Genomic DNA, 18,709 nt, shown 5'->3' on the forward strand with positions numbered 1-18,709 from the left:
GGCTAAGTGTGAGGTAATACATTTAGGGAGAAATATACACTGAAATAGACACTGAAGGTGGTGGATGAGCAGAGAGACCTATGCGTCCAAGTCCATGAAACTGTGAGTGCAGATAGATAAAGTCATGTAAAGGCCAATAGGATTTTATCTATATATATAAAGCGGTTCTTCTGTCTGTCATTCCGTCTGTCTGTCTGTATTGAATAAACTCAAAAGTTATAGAGCGTACCTACACGTGTGTTACATCGAAAGAAAGCTTACGATTCCAGAACCGTCATAAGCGTATTTACTTTTCGGTTGGACAAAAATTGTTCACGCGTTATGCAAAAAACCTTCAAAATTAAACTCATCTGCTAAGTAGCATTGATTGACTGACGTCAAGGTCGACCAATCCTGTGCCGGCACGATTGACCAATCCTACAGTTCAGTCGCCTGATGGTTGGCCAATCGCTGCGTCTGTGGGTGGGACTAATGCTTTTCAACTCAGGCATCAGGCAGCCATTGCTTCACTACTTCCAGCTCAAAATCTGCTAATCCAGCTTCGAAAAAGTTAGTATCTCTTTTAAAAATTACATAACATTTACCAAAAACGTTTTATAAGTACTTTCACTTTCATCTTTGAAGCTATTAAAAGGTAGCAATGTTGCCCGGCAGCAGATTCACACAGGGACAGACAGACAGGCCCCAAAGCCTGGGACTCGATTTAAACCGCCCGGCCCAAAACAGCCCTGGCAAAGCCAGGCTCCCCCAGCTAGTTTTTATAAATAAGGGCATAAAGTTCATGAGTAAATAAGTAGTGATGAATTTGTAGCTAGGCCATAGTTAGAGTACAGTGTACAGTTTTGGGCATCCCATTATAGAAAAAAACATTAAAGCCTTTGTAAGTGCATAATGTAGATTCACCAGGATGATGCCAGAGATGGAAAACTATAGTTATGAGGAAGGACTTGAGGTACCAAGACTATTTCCACTGGAGCAGAGAAGGCTAAGTGGAAATTTAAGAGGCTTTTAAAGTTATGAAAGGATTTGATAGGGTGAAAAGGGAAAGACTCCTTCCTCTGGTTGGGGAGCCACTGACAAGGGGTCATCAATTTAAAATTAACCTAAAGAGGGAGGTGAGAGGATCGGAGAAATTTCTTTACACTAGGGTTATTGGAGCATGGAATGCTTTGCCATAGCGAGTGGTTGAGGCAGAAGCTATTGTGTCCTTAAAGGAAAATTGGATAAATATTTGAAGTGGAGGAAGATACAAGGCTATGTGGAGAGAACAGGACAGTGTGAGTAGTTTTGGATTGTTCCAGCAAATTGCTAACAAAGACACGATGGGCTGAATTGGCTTCCTTCTGTGCTGTAAAGTTCTGTGGTATTTTAATGGCCTCCGCAGCTTGGGAAACATCATGGCCTAGATATTGGGTATAGCCCCGCCAGCACGTTTGCGCCGAAAATTTTGCGCCCGCCGCGGAGCCAGTTGTGCCCACCCCATATTCACTTTCAGCACCCCAAAGCGGAACCGGGCGCTGGTACAGGGTGTGTCCGCCCCGCTTGGGGCGCTGAAAGTGAATTTCAGCGCTCCCGGTCCCGCTGCGCCACCCGATGCGGTGCGGCAGGCTGCTGTACTGCAGGCCTCCCCCTTCTCTTAAGGGGGAGGTGCCTGCAACGGCCGGAGCCCCGATTGCAAGTGCCGGCAAAAGAGCCCGGCACAACGGAGAAGTGCCGGGCTCCACGGAAACCAGCCGGCAATGCCGCGGGGGGGGGCGGTGGAGGAGGCCGGGGAAGGAGGTGCGGGCAGGCGGCCGCTGAAAAAGCGGCCGCCCCGCACCTCCACCTTAACTTGCGCCGCTAAGGCTGCAGTAAGGACCCGGTCTCCCGATGTTGTTAGCGGCCGCCACGGAAGAGGCGGCCGCTACTGAAGATGGGGATCGGCGTGGTTTTGGGCGGTACCGGGGCACTGCGCACACCGATGACGTCATCGGTGCCGGCGCAGCGCTACCGGCTAACGCCGATGTTAGGGCCCACCTAATTTCGGGCGCGACGCAACTTCCGGCGCAACCCACTCTTTCGCCCCTAATTGGGCGCAAACGCAACTGAATTTCTAGGCCCATGTTCCACACTCTATTCAATTCAATTCAATTCAAATCGCTTTATTGGCATGACAAGTTACATCTTATGTTGCCAAAGCATCGGAAAACATTCATGTTTTTTCACAAAAATACAGATCTATCCATACAGTGTATAAACAGATATATCCCTGAGTGTATAAATATACTTTCATATAATTTATATATACTCTTTTCTTATATTTAGTGGTTGTCCCTCTGTTTATGGCAAGCTGTAACATAGTGTGCCGCTAGTGTTACGCAATTTCTCTCTTCCCCTAGTAGGTATGGGAGTTTTTGGTCGTCATTCAAATTTCTGAACTCCTGGCATATTTTTGTGAATTTTGGGTAGAAATTCTCCCTTATGCCCTGATATTTTCTACAAGCTGTGAGGAAGTGGATCTCTGTCTCCACCACTCCCTGACTGCAGTGAGAGCATATCCTGTCCTCTCTTGGTAGCCGGGTCTGCCTGTGTCTACCTTTTTCGATCGCCAGGCAAAGTTTTTCTCAGTTTGCTATCCTTTACCATGGTCAGGTAATCAGCCATGTTGTATTGTCTGTTTAGGGCCAAGTAGCAATTGAGTTTGCTTTGGGTTTTTGTTGTTTCTGCCCAATATGACAGATATTTTTCCTTTTGCTTAGCGACGATTGTGTTGGGTCGAATTCTTTGTGTTCCGCTGTCACTGTCCTGGGGCTGGTTATTGTTAGTAGTCTAGAGTTGTAGGCCATTCAACCAAAGGGAGGGGTAATCATCACAAATTATTCCAATGCTGCCCTTGCCTAATACCCACATGAACACGCTTTTCATCATTGTATTGTGATCATCGGTGAGAACCCTGGCAGATTTCCCTTTCTCGCCCTAACCCAGATGTCTTGAGACTAATTGTAGTGCCCTACTGTCGCTCCACCTGTGATTAACTAATTCAGGACAGACCAGGAATGGAGCCTGGGGCTCTCGGGGTTGCATGGTTCAACTCCAATTACATTTACCAACTGACCCATCAGAATACATTATCATTGTTTAATTCAAATGGTGCTTAGCTTGTTTTTCCAAAGCAAGTTATGTGGAGAGACTGGAGAATCTGGGGTTGTTCTCCTTCGAGCAGAGAAGGTTCAGAGGAGAGTGGCTAGAGGTGTCCAAAATCATGAAGGAATTTGATAGAGTAAATAAAGAGAAACTGTTTCCAGTGGCAGAAGGGTCGGTAAGCAAAGGACAGTGATTTAAGGTAATTGGCAAAAGAACCAGAGGCGACATGACAAAACATTTTTTTACACAGTGAGTTGTGATCTGGAATGCACTGTCTGAAAGAATGGTGGAAGCAGATACCATAGTGACATTCAAAAGAGAATTGGATAAATAGTTGAAGGCAAAAATATTGCAGGATTATGGGGAAAGAGCAGGGGAGCGGGATTAATTGGATAGCTCTACCAAAATGCCAGCATGGGCTGAATGGCCTCCTTCTAAGAACATAAGAACATAAGAAATAGGAGCAGGAGTAGGCCATTCGGCCCTTCAAGCCTGCACCGCCATTCAATGATCTTCTGCCTCAGTTCTATTCACCGGCCTTATCGCCATATCCCTTGATGCCCTCACTAGTCAGAAATCTATCGACTTCTGTTTTGAATATACCCAATGACTGAGCCTCCACAGCCCTCTGGGGTAGAGAATTCCAAAGATTCACCACCCTCTGTGTGAATAAATTTCTTCTCATCTCAGTCCTGAATGGCCTTCCCTTTATCCTGAGGCTGTGGCCCCTGGTTCTAGACTCCCCAGCCAAGGGAAACATTCTCCCAGCATCCACCCTATCAAGCCCTGTAATAATTTTGTATGCTTCAATGAGATCCCCTCTCATTCTTCTGAATTCAAGAGAATACAGGCCTAGTTTACTCAATCTCTTCTCATACGACAGTCCCGCCATCTCAGGAATCAATCTCGTGAACCTTCGTTGCACTCCCTCTATGGCAAGTATATCCTTCCTTAGGTAAGGAGACCAAAATTGTACACAGTACTCCAGGTGTGGTCTCACCAAGGCCCTATATAATTGGAGTAAGACTTCTTTACTCCTGTACTCAAATCCTCTTGTAATGAAGGCCAGCATACCATTTGCCTTCCTAATGACTTGCTGCACCTGCACATTCACTTTCAGTGGCTCATGTACAAGGACACCCAGGTCCCTTTGAGCATCTGCATTCCCCAATCTTTCACCATTTAGGAAATACTCTGCCTTTCTGTTTTTTCTACCAAACTGGATAACTTCACATTTATCGACATTATATTCCATCTGCCATGTTCTCGCCCACTCACTGAGCCTGTCGGGATCCCCTTGAAGCCTCTTCACACCCTCTTCACAACTGACACTGCCACCTAGCTTTGTATCATCAGCAAATTTGGAAATGTTACATTTAGTCCCCTGTATCAGTCTATGATTCTATGATAAGTTGAATTAAGTATTTATGACACAGCCCAAAGCTCCCACATTTGAATTTGCAGTAGGGCTTGTTGTTTTTATTTTCATTCCTTTTATTTTCTAACCTAGATTTTCAAAAACTCCGTTTCAACTCTGAAACGACCGCAATCCAGAGTTAATGCTAAGTTGGCTTCTTGAAAATGCACTGCAGCAAATTCTAGTTGGAGGTTCAAAATCCGTTATCAAAAGCTGTGCTTTTTTTTCAACAAAGGAAATTAAATTCTGTAATCTAAGTCACAATAAAAATCTTGGAAGAAAATTAAAAGAAAGATTTCTGTATAAAAAAAAATGTTTCCTTTAGAATAATGTAACAGATGTTTGAATAGGAGCCTGTGGCTAGTCTGATCTTTGTCAGCCATTTTGGGCCAGATCTTGCTGGTGTCAAATTTTGTTTGATAACGCTCCTGTGACGCGCCTTGGGATGTTTTACTATGTTAATGGCGCTATATGTTGTTACTGGAGGGGGGCATCTCACGGCATGCCCCATTAATTGGACTTTTTCCTGCACCCTTCAGTTCGAAAATTTTTTTGCGCCGTAACTTGCTGGAAGTGCGAGCTGATAACTGCGTGGCGGGGGCAACGCGGCATCTGTGACCTTAGTGAACGGCGGGACCAACAGTGTATCTCCCTAACCAATGTTAAGTGTTGAGAAAGAGACAGAGGAACAACCGAAAAGGAAATGGGGTGAATTAGTCAAATCAGGTACAGAAAGAGAAATAAAGAGAGGCAAAGAAAGATTGGATTAGAGAGAGAGAAATTATTTTAATGCAGACTCCGGCCCATTGTTTTCTCTTGGAAAATAGGGGAACAACTTTCTACAGTTGCAACACTGCAGATTGACTCTTAAGTTGACAGCAGCTCTGAGGAATTCCAGTGTCACCAGGCAGATCTTTTTATATTAAAAAAGTTTTAGTTGAAAAAATGGTCAGAATATTAAACTGGAGGCAGGTAAGGAGTGGGCGGGGGTGGGCGGGGGTGAAGAGAGGGGAGAGGAGCTAGAAAGCGGTCGGGAAACCCAGGGGAACAGATTTCCTGCAGGCCCTGCCGAATTTAACGGCAGGGTCTGATTAGCATTTCAATGCTCTGTTTCCTGCCCACAGCCAGCTAGACGGAGAGGATGGCTGGCTGTCGGGTGGGTAGGCCTGCGGCACTAGGCCGTAGAGAGGAGGAAGGGAGGGAGGGATTGGGGGAGTGGTTGGGGGCCGGAGGAGGATTGGGGGTGGGGGGGATCAGGGGCTGGAGGAGGGATGCCGGAAAGGCGATCAGGGGCTGGAGGGGGGAGGTTGGGAAGGCGATCAGGGGTCAGAGGTGGGAGGTTGGGATGGCGATCAGGGGTCAGAGGGGGGAGGTTGGGTAGGCAATCAGGGGTCGGAGGGAGGAGGTTGGGTAGGCGATCAGGGGTCGGGGGGGGAGGTTGGAAAGGCGATCAGGGGTCGGAGGGGGGAGGTTGGGAAGGCCATTGGGGGCTGGAGGGTGGATTGGATTGGAGGGGGATTTAGAGGCCGGGGGGAGGTGGGGGGTGGGTGGTCAGAGGCCTCGGGGTGGGAGGTGGTTGGGGGGAGATCCTTGCCTCCCTTTAGCTGGCAGGTTCCCCGATGCCAGGGAAACCCGCCCGCCCACAGTTAAATTTAAAATGGTGGATCACCATGAGGCATGCCAGCCTGATTATAGTATTTAAATAGGCGACCTGCCTCCTGGGAGTGGATTGGCTAACCCCCTCCCCCCCCCACCCCCATCCCGCCTCCGTTAAAACCGGAAGTGGGCAGGTTGGGGTCGAGATTCAGTTTTTTAACTCTTTAACCTCACACCCGACCCTAACCCACCTGTTTTTTGGGGGTTATAATTCCCCCCAATATCTGATATAACTGTGAAAACTAGTCCAATAACAGGAGGAACTTTGTTACTGTAAATTAACTCGATAGAACCAAACAAAACCCACAAAACAATCTATTAAACAAACTGCTTTAAACAATTCACTTTTACTTGCCTAGTTTTCTTTCCCTTTTCCCTCATTCTGTCTTCTAACTCTCATCCTGACGTCTTCTAATATGTTGCATTCAAACTAATCATAGCTTTTTTCTAAATACTTGCCCTCTATTTTCCCTCTGCCTCCCTGATCTCTCAATTCAAATTGGAAGACAGACCCACATCGTAACATTGGCATCCAATTGGATGAAAACTGCTCCAAAGGATTCTTTCCTGCGAGTCTTGGCCCAGAACTCCGAAGATTAACGTGATTATGTCATAGACACAACCAGATCAGCTTTTGACATGCACTTGACACACATAACACAGGCACACTACCGTCTATCATCCAGTCAGCTGGCAGCCTGATTGTATACAGATGAGTTAATTCATCAGTGCTACTCAAATGGTTAATTTGCAATTCCAAGTGAACTCCTTACACAATAGTTTGTGGTTTTGTAGGATAGGTTGTGTGACACTCAATGCAGATAAGCCGTTGAATGCAATGCAAGTATTAAAGTAGGGGAAGCAGGTGATCTGTTGTCTCATCTGCTAGTCTGCTGTCTATACGCAGGGGCGAAGGGTCAATTATGTAGGAAAGCTCCAGTTATTTTCCACACCTTTTGAAGAGCCTGTCTATCTACTTCATTGGCCAGTGTCAGGAACACATTGTTCTGCACAGTATAGAATGATTCCCTGTAATTGGCACAGTATTTCCTTGCCAGGCTATTTCTGCTGCCCTTCACGTAAGTTACAGAGGGCTTTGAGGAGAAGTCGCAAGAAGCGGTGAGCATTTCTTTCCTGCACGTGATGTATCCTCTACGAGTTGAGACGCAGGCCACCACCTGCTTCCCATGCTTTGAAGATTCGAGACCTGAGTGCTTCTGCCAGCAAATTCACTGACACTCCTGCATTCAAAGTCCACCAGGTAGCCCACAGATCTGTGCAATGGATGAATTCTGGCACAGGTTTTTATTTTCACTCTGACATTTGCAGAAAAATCAGTGGATGGGGGAAAAAAATGTCACAACTCAGGAGCTCATCCTTCATGATCCAGTCACATGGATTTCGTGTTAGTTTTGCAATTATTTTTGTAACAAACAGGACTTGCGTGTAATTGGTTTATAAGTATTTATAACCGTCATGAGTAGTGGGGATTAGGTAAACTGTTCACAAAATAATTATGATGGGACGATTAGGGACTTAAAAGAAATATATTAGCAATTATGGAATAAAATAACATAGGGGAATACCATAACTTATATTTATACATTATAATACAGCAATATAAAAAGGTTGTTATTTAACATGTGCTATTCAATTGCTGTGAATAACCAGTGTTATTCAATACTTTGAAATGTCTCACCTGCACTATGAAGAAAGCCTATTACACCCCACATCCCCTCAACCCACAATCTCTTCTGATTTACAAGCTGCAAATGGTGTAAGCATGCACCTCTTAATTTAACCCCTCCCCTCACCACAACCCTACCCTTGCACCTTTCTCCTTTCAGATACCCAAGAACTGCAACCTGCCCAGGCAGTGGTGGAAGAGCAAGAAGGGAGTGATGATGAAGACACACCGTCACTCGATTTCACACTTTGGCACTGCGTGTAATTTAGAGGATAACATAGAGGTGGGATCTGCACATGGCGAGACAACGGGCACTGAGTGGCCTGCAGCCAGGGCAGGGGGCAAGCATAGCACAGGTATTAGCTCACCGGAGGGCAGGCTCGCACATGAGTTCTGCTGCAGAGGACTCAGATGAGGACTTCGATGGGGCAGGCTACAGAAGAAGGCTGATGGATATGTGCAATGAAATGCTTGGTGCATTGGGAAGCCTGCTGTCAATGCCAAGGAGCATGGAGGAGTCCAGCACCAACTTGGCACAGGGCTTTGCGCAGAGCTTGGAGCCCATCCTTTCCAGCATGGAACTGGTGGCCAACTCCATTAGCACACTTGTGAACCCAACCATGATGCAGCGTCTGATGGCCGCTGTCTCATCTTCCATTGCAGCACGAGAAGCAGCCAGCCAATGTCTGAGTGCTGCAGTGGAAGCTCAGACTTCTGCCATGCAAGGTCAACTTGCTGCCATATAAGTTCAGAGGGCTGCCATCATGGATTACAGTGTCCTCCAACAGATTACTAGGATTGCTGAGGCCCCAGGGGAGTGGCAGTGGCTCCATGGAACTCAAACCTGCTGTCCTCTCTCAGGATGACCGCATTCGTCCTCCCATCACCAGTGCCCTTGCTGTTGCCTGTCAGCCCAGGCTGTTGCCTGTCAGCCCAGACTGCTGCCGCCCATGCTGAGATGGTGCAGTCTGCAGCAGGGCCTTCTAGGACCAGAGCTGCTCAAGGTCGCCCTCCAAGGTGATTTGTAGTCTCCTCCACTGAAAGTCAGCAGCCTTCCACCAGCCATGCTGCAGCCACTGGGGTAGCACTGTGTAGGAGCACTAGGACAGACAAAGGCACACGGAAGACAGGCACTAAAGAAATGCACAAGGGTGATTGGTTTACGTTTGTGTGCAATATGGCATGATTTGATTTATAAATTTGGTTTTGAATGTTTATTTTGTGGTAGCTTTTATTTTTACATTGTGGCCAAGTGGGCACGGTGATAGTCAGTGACAAAGGGAATGTAAGGTGTGGGACTGTTGGTGAATGGAGAATTGGGGTTGCGTTTACCAGTATCACCCTAATGAGTTCTTCAAGGATAGCCCCAGGAGAAAGGGGCTATCTAGGTTGCCTCCTCCCTACCCCTTCCTCCTCCTCAGCTGCTCGCCCTGTAGCTGGTGGCAAGGGCTGAGCCCTCATGATGGCGAGGTTGTGCAGCATGCAGCAGACCACCACAATTTTGACATCTGCTCTGCCGAGTACTGCAGGGCTCCTTCAAAGCGGTCCAGGCAGTGGAAGCACATCAATGGTTTTGTGTGGCAGCATGGCTTTCATTGTATGCATGCTGCGCACATGTGTGTGGGTTGTGCACTGCAGTAATGAGCCATGTTGTCAGCGGATAGCCCTTGTCGCCCAGTAGCCACCATTTGGTTTGCTATGATGGCTGAAATGCAGCTGGCACAGTGGACTGCTGCAGAATGAAGGCATCATGTCTGCTGCCAGGATACCGAGCATTGACCTGCATGATGCACTGCCTATGGTCACACACCAGCTGGACGCTGAGGGAGTGGAATCTCTTTCGGTTCCGGTTCATGGCCAAATTGAAAAGCGTTGCCTGCAAAGCGAAGTGCATGCAGTCAATGGCACCCTGCACCACTGGGAAGCCTGCAATCTTAGCGCATCAGCGAGCACAAGGGTTTGCTATCAATTACTCATAAAAGACGGAGAGTTAGGAGAGTAACTAAAGGCTTTTATTAGCAAAGAACAGAGCATGTCTCGCGTGGTTGACTGGGTTCCAAGAAGGCAGGGGGCTGCAGAGCGGTCACCTTTATACCTGGGCCTGTGGGTGGAGCCAGGGGCGGAGCCAGCAGAGACATGCTGAGGCATGCATAGGTACAACAGTGTGCAACAACAACAACAACAATAACAGTGGTTTACCACATTCACCCCTTGTTTAAAATTGAGTCCGGCGGGGTGAAGTGTACTAAAGGTTCGTGTAAGTAAGTCTATCAGGTGGCCTTGTATGCCGTCCTGATCGTCGTGGTGGCGGCGGTGATGGTGCAGCATCCAACGTTGAATCAGGCGTCTCATTGAGTGGTTGGGTGGTCAATGACGGGTCCTGGGGCTGCGGCATGCCGTCTAGCAGGGTTGGGTTGTGGGTAGTGGTGGATGGAAATGGTAGTGTTTCAGGGACACCCGAAGGTGCGAGATCTCGTGTGGAGGCTGTGTCCTCCCGCCCATCCGGGTACGCTACGTAAGCGTACTGGGGGTAGGCGTGGGTAGCGAAGGAGGTGTTTCGGGGGCACCCGAAGGTGCGAGGTCTCGTATGGAGACTGTGTCCTCCCGCCCGTCCGGGTACAACACGTAAGCATACTGAGGGTTGGCATGGAGGAGGCTCACCCTCTCGACCAGGGGGTCCGTCTTATGGGACCTCACGTGCTTCCGCAGTAGGACGGGTCCTGGAGAAGTCAGCCATGTCGGTAACGAGATCCCCGATGTAGACTTCCTGGGGAAGGAGAACATTCTCTCATGAGGGGTGGCATTGGTGGCTGTACAGAGCAGTGACCGAATGGAGTGGAGCGTCGCAGGGAGGACCTCCTGCCAGCGAGAGGTCGGAAGGCCCTTAGATTTCAAGTTTAAAAGGACTGCCTTCCAGACCGTCGCATTCTCCCTTTCCATCTGGCCATTCCCCCGGGGGTTGTAGCTGGTGGTCCTGCTTGTAGCAATACTTCTCGCGAGCAGGTACTGACGAAGTTCATCGCTCATAAAGGATGAGCCCCTGTCGCTATGAATATAGCTAGGGAAACTGAACAAGGCGAAGAGGTCATTCAGACATTTAATGAACGTGGTACTGGTCATGTCTGAGCAAGGGATGGCAAACGGGAAACGGGAGTACTCGTCAATTATGTTGAGGAAGTACACATTGCGGTCAGAGGAGGGGAGGGGCCCTTTAAAATCGACGCTCAGCCATTCAAAGGGGCGCGTGGCTTTGACCAGGCTTGCTCTGTCTGGCCTATAAAAATGCGGTTTGCACTCGGCACAGATTTGGCAGTTCCTGGTCATGGTCCTGACCTCCTCGATGGAGTAGGGCAGGTTACGGGATTTGATGAAGTGAAAAAACCTGGTGACCCCCGGGTGGCAGAGGTCATTGTGGAGGGTCTTCAGTCTATCAACCTGCGCGTTGGCGCATGTACCACGTGATAGGGCATCTGGGGGCTCATTGAGTTTCCCGGGCCGGTACAAGATATCGTAATTGTAGGTGGAGAGTTCGATTCTCCACCTCAAGATCTTGTCCTTCTTGATTTTGCCCCTCTGCTTATTATTAAACATAAAAGCTACTGAACGCTGGTCAGTGAGCAGGGTAAATCGTTTTCCGGCCAGGTAATGCCTCCAATGTCACACAGCTTCCACAATGGCCTGGGCCTCCTTTTCGACAGAGGAGTGTCGAATCTCGGGGCCCTGGAGGGTCCTTGAGGAAAAAGGCCATGGGTCTCCCCGCCTGGTTAAGGGTTGCAGCTAGGGCAAAGTCGGATGCGTCGCTCTCCACTTGGAAAGTGATGGACTCATCCACTGCGTGCATCGTGGCCCTCGCAATATCTCTTTTTATGAGAGTGAAGGCTGCACAGGCCTCTGCTGCCAGGGGGAAGGAGGTGGACTTGATGAGGGGTCTGGCTTTGTCCGCATAGTTGGGCACCCACTGAGCATAGTACGAGAAAAACCCTAGGCATCTCTTCAGTGCTTTTTGGCAGTGGGGGAGGGGGAGCTCCATAAGGGGGCGCATCCTGTCGGGGTCGGGGCCGATGACTCCGTCCTCCACTACACAGCCAAGAATGGCAAGGCGCTTGGTACGAACAAGGAGGGGGGGGGGATTTTAAGGGTGGAGAGGCTGCAAATGGTGCGCGGCGGGCAATTTAAAAGCTGCTGGCTGCAGACTGTGAGTGGGGGGAGGAGTCCGTCGTACGCTAATGTGACACTCTTAAGGTGGCACTGAAAATCCAACCCCAGTAGAACGGCAGCGCAGAGATGGGGCAGGACCAGGAGTTTAACATTTTTGTATTCTGTGCCCCTTACTGAAAGGGTCACTACACAGTAGCCACCGACGTCCGCTGACTGGGCTTTGGAAGCCAAAGAGATCCGATGGCGCGTCGGCAGGACCGGGAGAGAGTAACTGCGCACCGCGTCGGGGTGGATAAAGCTCTTCGTGCTCCCGCTGTCAAAAAGGCAGGTAGTGACGCGGCCGTTTACCGTAATGTCCATCATGGACCTGGACAGTTGATGAGGGAGAGATTGGTCCAGCGTCACGGAGGCCAGCGTATGGTCGAGCGAGTCGATGTGGCCGTCAGATGAGGCGGTGGTTGAGTCCGGGTCCCCCGTGGTTGAAGTTGGAGACGTCCAAGATGGCGGACAAAATGGCGGCGCCCATGATCCCGATCCCCACGCGGCTGGGGGAGCCCAAGATGGCGGACAAGATGGCTGCCCCCACGGTTCACACGCGGCGCTGCTGGCGTTAGCGGTTTTACCTTTGCAGGCGCTGACATAGTGTCCTTTCTTCCCGCAGCCGGAGCAGGTAGCGTTTCTCGCCGGGCAGCGTGCTCTGGGGTGTTTTGCCTGGCCACAAAAATAACATTTCTGTGCCTTGGACATCGCAGCAGCAGTTGAAGGTGGCGGTCCCATGACCCAAGGTTGTGGCGTCCACGTTGCGGAGCGGTTAGGGGAGAAGGCGTCCATATTCCTGTGGGCCGCGTCGAGCGAGAGCGCGAGGGACACTGCCTTTCTCAGGTCCATTTCTCCCTTTTCCAACAGTCTCTGCCGGGAGTAGTCGGACCTTAGACCCGCAACGAAAGCATCTCGGATCAGTCCCTCCGTGTGTGCTGCGGCTGGTACTTCTTTGCAATCGCAGTCTCGGCCGAGTATCCGTAGTGCCCGTAGGAAGGCCTCCACCGATTCCCCGGGCTGCTGTCTGCGGGATCTTAAGAGGGGCCGGGCATAGACCGTATTTACCGGGCGTGCGTATTGCCCTTTTAGCAGATCGATAGCCGCCGCGTAGGTCGTCGCGTCCTGGATTATTGTATAAACTTGGTGGCTCACCTTTGAGGCCAGGATTTCCAACTTGTTTTCGTCCAGGGTCACAGTTGAGGCTTGCAGGTAGGCCTCGAAGCAACGCAGCCAATGCGCAAATTTGGTAGCCGAACCCGCTTCTTGGGGGTCTAGGTCCAGGCATGTTGGTCTGAGGGCTCGCAGCAGCTCCTGCTGCTCAGCGTTTGGTGCAGCAGCCTGCTGCTCAGCGTTTGTTGTCGACATTTTGTTTTTGCTAATAAAATTGATGCACTATCAATTACTCATAAAAGACGGAGAGTTAGGAGAGTAACTAAAGGCTTTTATTAGCAAAGAACAGAGCATGTCTCGCGTGGTTGACTGGGTTCCAAGAAGGCAGGGGGCTGCAGAGCGGTCACCTTTATACCTGGGCCTGTGGGTGGAGCCAGGGGCGGAGCCAGCAGAGACATGCTGAGGCATGCATAGGTACAACAGTGTGCAACAACAACAACAACAATAACAGTGGTTTACCACACTCGCTCTACCTGCTTGTCTCTGATAAGAGAGAATGAAATGTAGTCAGCTCTCTTTGAATAGAGAGCCTCAGTGACCTCCCTTACGCAACAGTGGACAGCAAACTGCGAGATGTTGCAAATATCTCCAGCTCCAGCCTGAAAGGAGCCAGGTGCATTAAAGTTCATCGCCATGGTCAACATCACAGCCACTGGCAATGTGGTCCTTGCCCTGCTCTGAGGTTGCAGTTGTGGAACAGCAGGTGGCAGATTTCAGTGAGGACGTCCTTACCGAAGCACAGACATCTCACACATTGTTCCACACTGAGGTTCAGATAGGAGAATTGCTCCCTGAACACCCTGGGCAGATATGGCATCCTGCTGAGAGCTCTTCTCCCCCTCCTCATCCTCCTCCCTCTTCCAGCAGCTTGTCCTGCTCTGTGTGGCCTCTGTTCATTCTGCAAGTCATGCTGTATTCCTAGGGGAATTCCCACTAGTGCACCCATGTCTGGCAGCAACTGGTTTGGGCAGAAGCCTTAAAGTCAGCAAAAAGTCCTTCAGCACCTGCCACACTTGAGCAACTTTAAAGAACTCTAGAAGGCACCGCACACTGGTACAATCATGCCAACAGCCAGAAGAAATCAACCAGCAACTAACCTGTAAGTAGTTGATGATTCCTTTAAATTGCGCTGGTGGGGGACCCTTCCTGCTGCTGAATGTGTGTCCAGCTGTGCGAGGTTAAGGGAGGGTGCTAACTGGAGCGTTGAGCTCCAAAATGGCACTGTTGGCACAAAATTGCGTTGCACGTTGATTGACGTCATGATCTGCCTGCTCTGCATACTTCCGGTGGACGTTCACTGCATGTGCGCTAACGCCCGCAACAATATGGTGATTCGCCCCACAAGTGTGCACGCGTGCCGCAGATGTCATTTTGCAGCTCTAAGGGCACTCATAGCGCCCAAAAAACAGGCGCTAACAATCCCAATTTTGCACCCATAATGTCTATTATTTGCAAGTCAAGAATTGGAGCAAATAGGTAAATAATAACAATATGCAAAACATACACTTCTAAGTTCAACTCTCTGATACTATCAAACAAAAAGACACAGAATTGTATAGAATCTACAGCACAGAAACAGGCCATTCAGCCCAACTGGTCTATGCTGGTGTTTATGCTTCACACGAGCCTCCCCCCACCTTACTTCATCTCATTCTACCAGCATATCCTTCTATCCCTTTCTCCCTCATGCACTTATCTAGCTTCCCCTTAAATGAATCTAGACTATTCGCCTCAACTAAACATTCTAACCACTCTCTGATACAATAGGAATCTGATATTTTCCCCACAGTTGAAGTTCTTTAATTCTGCCCTGTCCCAAGGAAAAAAATAATAACGTAACAGTACACCTATAAATATCATTGCTTACTGTCCTAGTGCAATCAATATTACAAAATACAAAGTGGATCATTTAACTTCGAACTGTATTAATAGTCTGTTTAAATAAGTGATATTCCATCTCATGTGTTAAATGCGCAAACTCTTTCCTACCTATTCGCTGAGCCATCTTTAACTGATTGATTGTTGCGAGGCTGCCTCCCTCATATTGACAGACCACTTTCGCTTCTCTGAAGGTGAGCTGGTATTTCCCTTTGCGTGACTCTCTGTGATAAACGCCAGCTGCTTGCTCTGTAATTACATGAAAAAGCAATAAGTCAGTTTCTAATAATTCTATATAATCCACTTTCATTATTACTGCATCAAGAAGTCAAGTCTTTCAATTTAGGTTTTATTTCATATATAAACATAGACCAAGATATTTTTTGGTTTCTACTTTTGTCATTTTTTTTTTAGTGCTGTGAAAGTGAAGCAGAGAAAATTTCACTGTTGAAATATAAAAAAACTGCAGAAATACAGGACAAATTTAAGCTAAAAACTGTGGAACTACTTATTTATTAGATCAAATACTACAGTGTGGGAGGATGTTATAATAGTACAGGTAGACTAGAAACGGGCAACAAAGGCTGTGGCTCCAATTACTGTCGAAGACACTCAATTACATTTTTAGAACAAAGGCCTAGAAATTCAGTAAGGCCCCGCCAGGTCTTTAGCGCCCGAAATTTAGCGCTCGCCCGGATTCCCGTAGCACCCGCCTGAAATTCAGTTGCGGCGCCCCAAGACGGAGGCGGGTGCTATTGCAGGGTTTGGCCGCCTCGCTTGGGGCGATGAAAGTCAATTGCAGGCGTCCAGCTGCCGCTGCGGCACCCAATGCGGTGCGGCAGGCTGGGGTACTGCAGGCCTCCTCCTTCTCTTAAGGAGGAGCTGCCTGCAGCCGTGAGATCGCCGCTGGATTCCCCCGGCAAATGAGCCCGGCACCACGGAGAAGTGCCGGGCTCGCGGGAGTCAGACACCAATGCCGCGGGGGGGTGGTGCAGGAGTCCGGGTAGGGAGGTGCGGCCAGGCGGCCGCCGGGAAAGCGGCCGACCGCCCGTCCACCTTTATGCGCCGGCCTCTCGGAGCTGCAAGGCACCGTTTTTCAAACGCTGTTTGCGGCCGCCACGGGCGAGGCGGCCGCAACTGAATTTGGCGGTCGGCACGGAATCGCATTGGAGCCGGGGCGCTGCGCACACCGATGACGTCATCGGTGCCGGCGCAGCGCTACCGGCTAACGCCGATGTTAGGGACCAACTGAATTTCGGGCGCTAAAAAACTTCCGGCGCAAACCACTCTTTAGCCAATAAGTGGGCGCAAACGCGACTGAATTTCTAGGCCAAACAGTTTTAAATGCCTTGGGAAGGGTGGAAGTTCAGATTTTGGAGAACAAGTAACAAATAATCTTTCATTTTAGAGGAAATGGTTTGGAAAAGCTTGAGTCACTTTTTATGCAAACATTTTTTATCACGTTCCCTTACAATAAAGATGTTGGGGAGTGTCTTATAATGCAATACTACAAGAGTGAATCCCAGCATGAAGGAATAATGTTGGTCAAAAACTTTTGTCAACTAAAACAAAGATGAAACTTTAAACCCAGTTAAAAAACAACAAATCACAAAGTCCGGCTGTATAATATTAGAATCTTAGGGCTGGATTTTCATCGGGCCGTCGAGGCGGAATTGGAGGCGTGTGGGGGGTTAAAATTGCAAAAACTGGCGGAAACTGGCGGGCGGGCCCAACCCCGCCTCCAAGCAATTTTCAAAAAATCGTGTCTACTGGTCCCGTCTCCGTCCCACCTCCAAGAGGCGGGATAGGCCGTTAACAAGCTCTAAATTGCCTCTATAATGCCATTTTGATAGGCCTCGGTGATTTTACCCCTTTTCCGACGTGAAGCACGCCTGCTCTGAAACACGACGGTGAAACCTGGCGGGAGCACAATTGGATTGCTGACTATCAGCTGCAGCTCCACCATTAAAGAGGATATTTGATCAGCGATCATTTGCAGGTGGCAGGACTTTGTTGTCTCAGGTCTGGGATAACTTTTAGAAGGCATAACCACAGCTGTGGAAGTTTGGAGCCTGACACCCATCTCCAGTGTGACCTCCTGGGAAACCCCTCTCGCCACCTTCACTGAGCGCTTCCTCAACTGAGGCATATACCAAGTAATCCTAAACCCTCAATGTGGAAGTCCCATTAGCAAAATGACACACGCCACAATTACAGCAGTAGCCATCAGATTTTTTATTTACAGTAATCATCTGATGGCTTTTTAACATAAAACATTATTTTTCTCCCAAGTGACTACCCTTGTGACTATTTGTGCAGTATCTTTCTCTTACGCGTGCTCCTACGTGGTGTTTCCCCTGTGGCTTCAGCAGATGTGGAGGCCCCTTGCTCACTTTCTTGCTGCTCCTGTCTCGACACCTTTGGCAGGCGTCCTCTGGGGTTGCGAACCTGTGAAGGCTCGTCAACAGTCTGCTGCTCCTGCGGCTGTGCAGGGGTTGAGACGCCGATCTCAGTTGGGTGTGGACTCTGGTGGGGCTCTGACCGAGGGCTCTGCAGTGGCATGGAAGTGTGAGCGCTTGGAGAGGAGCCCCCACTTCCTTGATGTCTGCCACCAACTTCCCTCTCATGGGTCAGGTCCCCCGCAGCGCTTGCAAGTGGCTTGAGAGCACCTTGTTGCACATCATGGGGACCTGTATCTGCACTGGCAGTCCTACTCAGAAGGACTTCCATGAAGGTCTGGTTTCTCTGTTCAATAGATGACCATCGCTCCTCCAGAGATGTCATTCTATTCAGAACACTCACCATGTTTTCTGCACTCTGGTTACTTATCACCTCCATGGAGGTTGCCATCCTTTCCATGGTGATGCGTTCATGTGCCAATAACTCCACAAAGGCTCTGCTCATGTTCGCAATGGACTCCTCCATTCGCTCCACACTCACAGCGACCCTGGAGACAAAACCTGCCAGAGACTCCTGCATCTGTTCCTGGAGTTCCAGCACCACTGATCTTATGGATGGACCCAGAGGCAGAGGGTCGACATGCAGCTGAGACGAGCTGGCAGAGTCCTGCGCCCTCCGACTAGGACTCTAGTCCCTGTCTCCACAATCTGCTGATGCTCACTTGTGAGCTGTGATACACCAGGTGACAACACTACTCTATCTCACGATGGCCCCACCGAGGTGTGAGTGTCTGTGCTGGTGCTGGGTGCGCTGAATTCTGCTGACGCAGCGCCCTCAGAGGTTGCAGCTTCCTCTGAGGATTCTGGAGACTCAGGCTGTTCCCCCTGGCTAGTGGGGACGGGTGCTTGCGATGGTCCTGTGGGGAAGTAAAGGAAAGAGTCAGAGATGTGATGCCAAGGCTACATGCACATTGCATATTGCAGATGATCATAAGTCCATCTGTTAGAGCTTCAGAATCGTTACCAGCGACTCATGCAATGTCATTGAGAGAGATGGAAAACTATTCTGTCACCAGCTTGCTGTGATGCACCCGTCTGTCCGTCCCCCACTTGCGCATCATCCTCCACTCCCACAATCTCCAGGACCGCATCCTCCCAGGGGGTGAGGTGGGCTACTGAGGG

At 49.4% G+C, this 18,709-nt stretch overlaps 1 protein-coding gene across 2 annotated transcripts in view; it reads right to left on the minus strand.

Annotated features, from left to right (window-relative positions):
• The window catches only part of tnfaip6 (tumor necrosis factor, alpha-induced protein 6), a 61,891-nt gene that overhangs the window by 30,119 nt on the left and 13,063 nt on the right, over positions 1-18,709 (minus strand). For both annotated transcript variants that reach the window (XM_085986939.1, XM_085986938.1), the window contains exon 2: positions 15,240-15,377. In XM_085986939.1, the coding sequence (XP_085843065.1) occupies positions 15,240-15,377 (138 nt within the window). The remainder of the gene's footprint in view (positions 1-15,239; positions 15,378-18,709) is intronic.

This window comes from Somniosus microcephalus, chromosome 4 (assembly GCF_052327205.1).
Source record: "Somniosus microcephalus isolate GS21.2 chromosome 4, FLI_Smic_1.0, whole genome shotgun sequence".
NCBI lineage: Eukaryota > Metazoa > Chordata > Chondrichthyes > Squaliformes > Somniosidae > Somniosus > Somniosus microcephalus.